Source organism: Phoxinus phoxinus (assembly GCF_949152265.1).
Source record: "Phoxinus phoxinus genome assembly, chromosome: 9".
Taxonomy (NCBI): Eukaryota; Metazoa; Chordata; class Actinopteri; order Cypriniformes; family Leuciscidae; genus Phoxinus; species Phoxinus phoxinus.
The window spans coordinates 31,614,135-31,626,089 of record NC_136884.1 but is presented as its reverse complement, the minus strand read 5'-3'; the positions used below and the strand labels follow the sequence as shown (position 1 = coordinate 31,626,089).

At 37.5% G+C, this 11,955-nt stretch overlaps 1 protein-coding gene across 1 annotated transcript; it reads right to left on the bottom strand.

Moving 5' to 3' along the window:
• Positions 1–7,058: 7,058 nt before the first annotated feature.
• On the bottom strand, positions 7,059–10,463 carry LOC307004888 (uncharacterized protein). Its single transcript, XM_079624449.1, has 3 exons — positions 9,953–10,463; positions 9,132–9,300; positions 7,059–7,226 (listed from the first exon to the last, which is right to left on the bottom strand). The coding sequence occupies exons 1-3, from the start codon at positions 10,401–10,403 to the stop codon at positions 7,100–7,102; spliced, it is 747 nt and encodes a 248-aa protein (XP_079480575.1). The 5' UTR covers positions 10,404–10,463; the 3' UTR covers positions 7,059–7,099.
• Positions 10,464–11,955: the final 1,492 nt, after the last annotated feature.

Sequence of the window (11,955 nt, the reverse complement as noted above, 5' to 3'; positions counted from 1 at the left end):
TGCTGTGCACGCAGTTGCTGTTGTCTCGTCTCTCCTCAGACGCGGTGCTGCAATGGCGAAATTCTCAAAACGGCCACAAGATGGCACCGTCTATCGGTGAATCCGATATTACAAAACCGATACCCGATTATGGGAAAATGCTTAAATATCGGTAAAAATATCGGTAAACCGATAAATCGGTCGATCACTACATATGTTAACTGCTCATTTCCAATGTTCGCTTTTTTTATATTAACTCTAAAAGTATAATATTTAAGGTTTAAATAAGATTTAAACTTCACATTTTTCTGTAGCTTTTATATAATTTTACATCTTTGAAATTTGGCCTCTAAAACCGCTTCAAATGTTCTATGTTCATTATTCATTTTCCTTTAGAAAAGTCAGCTGGGTTTGTTTTGGTTCATTATCATTATTTTGTTTAAGCTTGCCTTACCAGGCCTGATAACAGAAAAACAGACAGAGTACCAAATCCCTTCCTCCACTCAGCCGTCTCTCATACTATACACAAATCATATTTTCAACAGCCTCCTAAGACTGAAACTTAATTAATCATAGTCTAGAACCCTTAATAGTTCACAAATGTTAATATACAAATGTTTAACTCAAATTAGAACCATAACAATAATCTAAAATACATTATGCTATGAGCATTCCTAAGGTTATCTTTAGTTTGAATACTTGTATAAATTCTCAATTCACCTAACCTTTGTTATCCAAACTCTACAAAAACTGTCTTAATCTATAGCCACCACCATGTCTAACCTTCAGGAGTTAAAACCATCTTATAGACATATTAGTTCAAAATCAACTATAATTTTCCTTGCCCCCAACATGTTCCTGATATAAATTAATAAGTTATGTTACTGTCTCCCCAACCAATAATGACAATCAGCTCGATGGTCTCAGCTGGCTCTTGAAAGCACATTTTCCATTAGCTTTTTATCTATAATTTTCCATCAGACTTGTCACAATTGAAAACAAGCCATACAGTGAATTGCGAGGGGGGGTTTTCTCTGGTGAGTGGTATAGAGGAACTCACATTTTCTCGGTCAAACAATGCTCTGCTGACCCCACAATGCTCTGCTGACCCCAGTTGGCCTCTAGTAGTCAGCGCTCAACTCTCATACCTTTCTCACATATAACACCTCCATCCGGAGATGCAGTGTCCGGGACCCCCTGCGTTAGGCTGTGTCCTGGTTAGGAAAATCATCCCGTCTTTGAGTAGTCACGTACCCACTGGTGACCCGCTCGCATCACACAATCAGTTTCTTCAACAGAACTCAGCTGTTTTCTGGAGCTTAGGAAAGGCACATTCAAGAGTCACCTCATCTGGACTGCCTAATATTGTCAAGGGAAACAGGTTAATAACAACAGTATTTAATCACAAATCTGTTAGACCTGTCCGAATCAACAAAATCTCAGTGAACTTTATTCACATCCGTCTATTCAATGTACATCTATAGTCATGGTCATAGGTCCTGTGTCATGGTGAAGGCCAAGATCAGACAAATACGTTACTGGTCCTAAAATAACAAGTAAAACTGTCACTTCTCAATTCTACATTATTATCTTAAAGTCTTCTTTAAAGTCATTCAGTTTTACAATCTAAAATATTTAACTACTAATTGCCCTCTGAATGGCAATGATTTCCTTTAACATGATTTCTTTTAACATCTCATTATGCTATAATTTTCAACTGAAACTATAAATAGCTTATTGTCAGACAGGCTAAAATAACAGCCTTCTTACATTGAATGAGACACAGACTCTGAGGCCTTCAGGACTTGGTACACTGTTTGTCATACTAAACATTCTCAACTTTATCTACTTTATCTTTTAATAGTCTTTGCCAGAAATTATATACGTTTTCAATATAAAATAATTTTATAGTTGTCTTTTGCCCATACATCAGGGAATTTAGACATAAAAAAATTTCCACTCATATGAGTCTGCCACACTGGCAGTTTCAGTCAAGTCCCAAAGCTTATCTTTTGAAACCAAAACATCAGCTCCTAGCTACTTCATGGTCAACCAAGCTGTTTGTTTAATCAGATCCCTTTCTACACATTTTTACATTTAGTAACTCTAAAACCCAGTGCTACTGCTTCTGCTTATTTGATCTTAAATACAAATAGTTATTCTATTTCTCAATAACGTTTCATTAAAAGACAATCATCTTTTTAGTTACCTTTACTTTTACAAATATTTTTCTTATCTGTAATTTTACATTTTACTGGTACTTTAGTTATTTTCCTTTTAAAAGGATTTCCTTCCGACTTAAATCTTTCAACTTTCTTTTCTCTTTCATTTACTTAGCACTGCATTCACATTCTTAGTTCTTTCTCAGACGAAAACTTTAATATCGTCTTCAATCCTGTTCTACTTTCAAACCCACATTAATACACGTCACTTTCACATTCCATCAACTTTCTTTTCCACCTTTCTGAGTGGGCATTTACAGTTACTGCTAAATGCAGCTGACCACAATTAAAACATTCTCTGTCCCCTTGCCTACTGCACACTTGATCTCTCTGTGAGCTTTCCGACAGCTCCAACTTACTGCACACCCTTGAAGTGTCCCATTCAGTTTGTAAACAGAGCTGATAAGCAGTTCTCTCTATTCTTTGACAGTCCACCAGTGGCGGATTCTATCACACTAGCCAAATCATTATTTTATCATTATTTTTGGCAGAACATTAATTTTCTGCACTGAAATGCATAAATTGTTTTCTAAGCAGGCTTCAAAAAGTTTCTGTTTAACTTTAACACTTGTCCAGGGAAAATTATCCCCGACCCATAATTTCCTTTATAAAACAGACAATGTCTTTTCTTCAATTACTTAATATCAACAAAATATCCGACATTTTACATTATTGAATTCCAAAATATGTCTTTACATTTCTCTAATTCGTTATTATCATCAACAACAGTGATTACAATAGCAAGTACACATTTAACATCCGGAAGCCGGGCTGAATAAGCACGCGCTGTTGCTGTACTCCCAGCTGGAGTCTTTAGGTTCAAAAGATAATGGTTGTCAAACCAAAAATAAACATAATTTCACTCTTTATTTTACCACTAAAATATAGAATTGTTCCCCATTTTGCTTAATGAAACATTCATTATCTTTAAATCATGTTAATCCCTGTTAATCATACTCAATACCTTATTATTATTATTTTTAATCTGAACCTCACTTTTTATACCATTTCTTAATCTGACTTAACAGTCGTTCATATATAGTTCCATAAATTTTATCAGAAATGTTATTTTCATAACATACATTTTCTACAGTTGTTTTCTTCTCAAAATGGTTAGTCTCCAGATTCAACAAGTATTATCATTACTGTCTCTGTCCCACTTATCCTACTTACTGTTTTTACAGAAACCAAAAATATCATATTACTCAAATCTCAATCCTTCACAAAGACAGCCTTATTGCTGCTTGCTACTTCAACTCTTGTTACAAACAAAATCTTCTGACATCTAATGTCATGCATCCATCTAATGGATGAAAAATAAAAACCCTTTTATCAGTTATATTCAATCTTACTATATGGCAATACATTCTACATCAACTCTGTTCTCTTTTATCTGCTTCAAGCCAACAACTCAGTCTTTTCACACTTTTACACACGTTGAACGCAGACACAACAACCTTTCTGTTTCTAACTGCCCTGTTCAACTGATTCCCGCACCATCTTTAATCTTGTGGCGCTCAATATCATACATTTCTGCCCTTAATTTTATCTCATTTGACAAAACACCGGTGTACCAAATTTCGCAAGCTTGCTTTTGAGACCTCCCCATATTGGCTGCTTCTCTGTTCTCTGTGGATTTCTCTTTTACGCGCGTTCTCCTGATTTGTCAGGCGTCCCCAGCAAATCCGATTTTTTCTTTTAACCCAAATCGGTCGGGTTGCACTATTAATGCACTCTTAATTATGGTTCACCAAAAAATCTGTTACAATTGTCTTGGTTCCCCCTAATTAGCTTCAGCACCCGAAAATAATTCGCTCCGTGGTGGAACAATTAATTTTCAGGTACCTATCTGTATGAAATGTCTTGGTCTGTCACAGTTCTCAATTAATTCCAGATTATTTATCTGCTTGAAATATCTTGTTCTGTCACAGACCTGAATTAATTTCAGATTATTTCCCTCGTATCTGTTTGAAATATCTTGATCTGTCCGTAGATCTCAATTAATTTCAGATTACGTACCACAGAAAAACAGTTCTCAGCCAATATGGTTCAATTTCACTCTTCCGCCAATTAAACTTAATTGAATTATACCTTACCCAGAGATATGTTGTTCGGAGCCACCTGAGTTCTTTGATTCCAGTGGTCGACTCTCCCGGGCTCTGACATCGGCCGGCCTCTCTCTCTCAAGTTTACGAGGTAGAGCTGGAACTTACTCAGTCCAGGTGGCCAAACACCGTCCGATCTCAGGTCCAGGAGGCATCGTCCAAGGAATCCCACTTCTGACACCAAATTGTTGTGGCAAAAATTCATCAAACAAACATCACTGCGTAAGGGAGACACTCAGAGTCAAATTATAAAATTAAAGTATTTATTCTTGCAAGAATAGGAGCAGTCTAGTACACAGTTGTTACCCTGTGCAGAAGAGTGACACACCCCCAAACAGACTGAACCAGCTTTTATCTATAAGTTTCAAGGCCTTCTCCGCAGAGCCTTCCTCCCACAGTAGTTTTCCATCCAGTAGGTTTCCATAGACAAAGAAGCCATAACACTAGTTTCGATTCGTCACCAGGGCCAACTCCTAAGCCCTCCTTCACCAAATGGCCTTCTGACATCTAGGTCAGAGGTCCTTGTTCGTCTGTTCTCTGGAGTGTCTCTCCCTTCTGCCTTCCCAGGTACATAAACAGAATCTTCTCACACTAACAAGTGAGAGTCACACATGTGACATTCTTTGAATCATCTATATTTTACTAAAGATCAATGAATATCATAAAACCGCCACCACAACAGCTATTCAAAAGAAACTGTACAGACACAAAATAAAAATATTTATGTTATGTATGGCAGGGCACTTGTGATGTGAGGTGTGCCCATCCAAGTGTGAGACCAAAACCAGCACCGTGTGTGAAGTGCAAGAAATTCATATGCAGAAAACACACACTTGCTGTGTGCTCATCATGTCAGAAGTAACTTCTTGACTTTATGAAATGAGTCTACAAAACAAAAGTTGAGCCAACTTAGGAAAAGTAAACATTATTTTCATTATACAGCTAAATTTAATTTATCAGTTATGATGTTCTAAGCATAAAATGTAAAAAAAAAAAAAATATGAAAACGTAAAAAAAAAAAACAGTTTACCGTTAATCAATAATAATAATACAATTTTGAAACCGTTTTAAAAAATGGTTAAAAAACATTTTCATAAATCATATGTTCATATATTTTTTGTTGGTGTAATGTTTGACAATTGTTTATAATAAAAGTGTACAATTTGTACCTGAATCTTTGTTGTTTTTCATAGTGTCATTTTTGAGGAATTGTATTGAATCCAATTAGGGTCAATTTGACCAGAACCATAAGGGGTGTACACAGAAATCCAACATAACACAAGGGTTAAGGCAATAAAAATTAACAAAACAACAACAACATATGATTGAGTAAATAGAGTAAATTGACATGAGAGTCAAAAAATACAAAACAAAAAAAAAATACAAATTTTGCAGTTTCTTAGAAATTGACCTTTGCACAAGCCACTATACAGAGAGCATTGACAGATATGTCCTCTCACCACCTGCCCCCCTGAGAGATTGAAGCTACTAGGGTGCTTCTAAATTCTTATTTGTGCATCCTCGCTTCCTTTCCTCGCGTCTCAGCTCCACCCCCTGGAGGACGCGGGGGAAGGCTGCAAGGAAAGAAAATGAGGACGGAGGAATCGAGTGAAAGCTTTTTTATACATTGGAATACTTGATCACTCGAGCGTCACTTTACAGCGTCATCAGCAGCGCTCAAAAGATCTGCAACTTATGTTGTTGAAGTTTGGTTATTTAAGAAATTCATAATAAATAATAATAAAGCAAGATACCCTGTTGAAATATGTGACGTGTGGTTTATATAAACTGCAATAAAATGATATAGCTATAAAATTATTGTGACCGATGTGAAGGGGGAGGAGAATTTACACGTGCGTCACGTTAAAGGGGTCATGACATGGGTTTATTTTATTTTATTGTGTTCACTTAGGTGCAATTATAGTACTACTATAGTTTTTTTTACAAAAACTTTTAAAATTTAGTGATTTATGACCTTTTGCCACCCTGTTTCTCATCCTCTGATTCAAACGGTCTGTTTTGGGGGTGTTTCCCCTTTAAGAGTTCAGTGTTAACGCCCACTGTTATGATTGGCTAACGTCAGTGCCTATGCATCAATTATTAACGCTGGTGCTGGTGAAGTGATGATGATGGACAGCTGGAGCGGATCAGGTAATGTCAACATACACGCCCACAAAACCACGCGCTCACACACCACAACATAAACACGAGACTAGAAGGAACAGAGAAAACGTCTACCGTGACAATAACATAATATCATAACACTATGCTATAATAATGATAACTAAACATTCAACCTGCAAATGTAATGGACAATTTCAAAATATCAAGCTATAACAGTACTTACATGACAAATAATTTAGCTTAACAATAAGAACCAGAACACACTAACTACTGTTCAACATTTATTTATTTTATTCTGTTGACAAACAGATCAGAATATGAAAACAGTTGCTGCTCTAGCGTAGGACATAGCTACTGCTAGCAGTTCAACAATTGGCTGCTTGTAGGCGAAAGTTCAAGAAGTTTACAATACAGGTTCAGCCAATATTCACAGAAATAAAAACACTTGAAAAAAAAAAAAAACAAGCAATACAATTTAAAAGTCTGTCTGGTACTTAACTGAAGGTACTGAAGCCTATCATTTTACTGATAGACTATCATTATCATGAACACTCAAGAATACAACAGTGAGAACACCATAAACTGCATGAGAAAGAACTAGGGACATTTGCGATATATTTACTAATGATTGTAACAGTCTCCCTTCTGAAAAGTGTTTTTTTTTTTTAACTACCTCCATTCATGGTCTGATATTCTTGTAATCAGGGAAAGAACCTTCGGACTGACCGCCAGCTGCCTTTTGGTAGAAGTCTTCTCCACTTTCGATCCCTTGTCTGGGTTAATCTTAAAAAGGCATCTGTCAAGTGAAACACATCAAACAAGTTTAGTAATAAAATGTGGACTCCTGCAAAATATACCTTATATCTTGACATGAGGACGAATCAGGAATAAATTGGAAAACATACTGTACGTACGCAGTGTTTCCCACAGAATTAGATTCTATTTGCGGTGGTGTGGTGTTTGGGGACCGGGGAAGAGGGGGGTGGTGGGATTAAGTTAAATATATCATATATATATATATATATATATATATATATATATATCATAAATATATCATATATTTTTAGTGACAAGTACACATTTCCATTGCCAACACTTAGTGTCAGATACCTTAAAGGGATAGTTCACCCAAAAATGAAAATTCTATCATCGTTTACTCACCCTCAAGTTGTTCCAAACCTGTATGAGTTTCTTTGTTCTGCTGAACACAAAGGAAGACATTTGGAAGAATGACAGAATCAAACAGATCTCGGTCCCCATTGACTTCCATAGTAGGAAAAAATATATACTATGGTAGTCAATGGGGACCGAGATCTGTTTGGTTACAAACATTCTTCCAAATATCTTCCTTTGTGTTCAGCAGAACAAAGAAACTCATACAGGTTTGGAACAACTTGAGGGTGAGTAAACGATGATAGAATTTTCATTTTTGGGTGAACTATCCCTTTAAAGACATTGCTATTGCTACATTTTCTATGCTATGACTGCTCCACAGACTTCTTGTTGCAAATTTTGCTCACACACACACACACAAACCTGGAGATGGACACACACACACACACTCAAACTTACTGACACACACACTCAAACTTACTGACACACACACCAAACTGGACCTGGAGGTGGACACACACACACACACACACACACACTGAGGTGGACAAAAACCAACACACACCAACCTGAACCTGGAGATAATAATAATATAATGTCTAGTCTGGTGGCTGTGATAAATATAAACCTACCAACGTCCGTTGCCATGATTTTTGGAATGACTTCTCGCGAGAGGAAAAAAAATACGCTTAAGCGCATAACATCGGTTAATGGAAACGCCGTCATTTCGCAATAGTTGTTTACCGATATTTAGAAAAAAACCACAAAAGTTTTGCGCGAATCTGTAATGGAAACGCGACAGCGCTTAACATAGACTAACTTCTCAGAGTTATGTTGAGCAACAGTGTTCATTACTAACCATTCAACTCCGGATTGATTCTGGAATCTTCGCTGGGGGAATACGGTAAGCATTAAGCACCGGCACCAATCCGTCCTCTAACTAACGCATACTCATGTATTTAATTATGACATGATGGGCTCAGATGGCGTCACCAAACTGTTGGCTTGTGCCTACCATTCAGAAACTGAATGCCAGATCGAGCAAAAATAAAATAAAAAAATAAAAATCAAGCCCAACCCGTGCACGTTGTGTCTGAGTCCGGCCGACGGCATTAACTGTTATTATGAGCCCGAGCCCACCATTATTCAACATAATATCTGTGTGCGTGCAACAAGCAAGAAGTGCCTTTGTAATCCGGTGACGCGTGTCCGTTGATTTTTATTAATAAAACTTTTCTGCAAAGATGGAAGTTGACGATCGCCATCTCTGTGTTGAACGCGCCTATAGAGAGAAATGCACATCATTACACAATCGGAGAGTGGCCTTTTATTAAATTGCATTCGATTTTAAAGGGGTAACTATTTTTTCTGGTCATTCGATATCTGTTTGGATATTTAAAATGGACGTCTGAAGAAATGCGAAAAATGGACAGAATACCAATCAAAATGCAGAGTCACCACCGAAAACTTTGATGTCAGAGACATTTGAGTATTATTACTAAGAACATGTACTCCACTGACGCTGTGCTGTGATCTTTATACCAAAAATCAATAAAACCTTTTTAAAAAAATGTGACTTTTTTCTCACCTCTGCAAGAACTCCAATGTTGCTCCTTGGGCTTCTGGGTAAGATATGTTCAGGCAGTAGTAAGTGGCAAACATCAATACAAGAGCATCAGTGAAGGCATTGATGTGACCATTCACAATGGTCTGGTCCACAGAAAGCATGAAGTACTCTGCTGCCAATGGAGAATTTCCTGTTGTAAACACACAAAAGACAGGCAGGGGATCAGTATTTTTGTGACAAACTGTGCTCAAAGACCATAAAGTCCAGTAATTATTCAATAAGTTTGTAAAGTTAAATTATATTTAACTAAAACACACGAAACATGAAAAAAAACATCCATCACACAATTGGTAGGGGTGGAAATCACCAGACAAACAATACGATATTATCATTACAGATAAATCTGGGGTAGGTAATGTTGCAGAAACCATGCCTGCAAACAGACAATTAAGCATGCATCCGTCCCAACTTTTGTTTTGTGTGCTGCAGGCATGGAATTCCAACTTTGTTTATATATTAAAAAAATACAATTATGCTGGTCAGTAAAACTATTGTAAATCATTTGTCTGTACTTTTTTTGGGGAAATAGGGTTTGTTGTAGTTTTTAAAAGTATCCAACTGAAACAATCCCCCCCCCCTCTTCAGTCCCAATCCCCCAAAACACATGACTGTAGCTTGAGCAAATGCCCATAAATTAATTTTGCTACCAGTGTATAATCCATGCCATCATATGTAAAGGAAGAAGGCAAAAAAGAATAACTACACCTTTAATAACCAATAGTAAATTATAATAATAATATAATAACATAACTATGTCAGAAAAATTAAATATTCAAACTTACCACACACAACAATGCATGGCGTACTTGGAAGTTCCGCACAGTTCACTTCAGAGGGCAGGATTGTTTGATCCAGTTTATGGAACATCTGGTCTTCTTCCTCATTGAAATATCTAACAAGTAGTTGAAGAAACCCAGCAGCACTGACATCTGCAACATTCTTGCTTGATGATTCCATTTCTCTGAAGATGGTCTCCATCTTCCCTGTCTTGTCACTGGCCTTGAGGTATGAAATAACCCTGGCATATTTGTTTTCCATGGCTTTGTTATCAATGTCCATGCCTGTAAGCTCTTTAAAATGAGTCTTCATGCCAGTTATTTCAAATAAATATGGCCAATCGTTTATCAAATCAGAGGTCTCAATTCCATTGATGATGTCTTTTCTCTGAGTGAAGAAGGTGGTCCTCATCATTTTCTCAATACCTTTCATGTCACGGCATCTTTCTTTGTACATTTTCTTTAACTGTTCTTGTGCTTGCTTCTGGGATTCCAGTGTTTCATCAGTTGGTGGACGCATTGGTTGCCAATTAAAGGGTTCATGACATGAGAAACCAAATTTGCCTTGATCTTTTGGTATATAAGAGGTCTTTGTACCATTAAAACGTCCTGCAAGTTTCATAGCTTAAGACGTCCTCCCCATTATAAACAAATCATTTATTTAATCAAGCTCTAAATACAGCTCGTTCTGGATCCATGGTAAGAAGTGACGTCACGGTACGAAGTGACATACCAGCGTTTGCATATGACCGCCTCCCGCACAAGACAACTACGCTTTCAGCGCAAGGCAGCTACGCTCATTTCGTATCATCGTCGTGCCCGCGCGCCGCTCGCCTCACAAGTGTTCAGTCGACGGACAGCGAGTGGGTCTGTGTACAGGGAAGTTACGATGCCGCAGATGTGCTGTTCCTGGCTGTGGACAAACAACATCTTTGAATACGCTGCGAAAGATCCAGACGTCAGGGAAAAATGGATGCACTTTATTTTTTGCGGACGTCTCAGTCACGGCAGTGTTAGTTTAAGCGTTTGTTCTACACATGAGAACAAATCCCAAAATGATCCTGGCTTTGCCAGAAAACTGTTGCTCAAAGATAAGTCCGTGCCGACTATTCTTGGCTCAACATCGACGACGCAAACTGTAAGTAATGTATTTAAAACTTTAAACTACTTTTTAAATACGCTGAAGGATCCAGTCGTCAGGGAAAAATGGATGCACTTTATTTTTTGCGGACGTCCCAGTCACGGCAGTGTTAGTTTAAGCGTTTGTTCTATACATTTGAAGGATGACTGTTTTGAGGAAAAAATCCCAATATGATGCTTGGCTTTGCCAGAAAACTGTTGCTCAAAGATAAGTCCGTGCCGAATATTCTGGGCTCAACAACGACGACGCAAACTTACTTTTTACCATGGCTAATATAAACACATTTGTATAAGAGAATCTTGAAAATATGTCGCCTTTCTAGTATGCCTACATGTGATAGAAAATTAAAAATGTTGCCTTTATCAATGCTGCATCTTCTAAGATGGCCTGTCTGTGCATGCATTTTTGTCCGTGGTACACCCTATCATTTCATTGGAATTAGTTAAATAATGTTAAACTGTTAGCAAATTAAGCTATAGGAAAATTATGTAACAATAATCCGTTTTCAAGTGTCTCGGGTTAATTTTTTTTTATTAATTCAAAATAGTTTCACTTTCCATGTGGACACGGGCGGATCCAGTCTTCGTTGTTGTGGTGATCGTTAATTTTCCTCTGATTCCGGCTCAAACATAATAAGGTTTTATCATTGCAAGAGCCATCGCTTCGCATGCATCACCCGCTATTAAACAGTTGCGCCGAATCCGCACAGGTTCTGGCAGGGGGCGTTAATAATTGATGCATTGGCACTGACGTTAGCCAATCATAACAGTGGGCGTTAACACTGAACTCTTAAAGGGGAAACACCCCCAAAACAGACTGTTTGAATCAGAGGATGAGAAACAGGGTGGGAAAGGGTCATAAATCACTA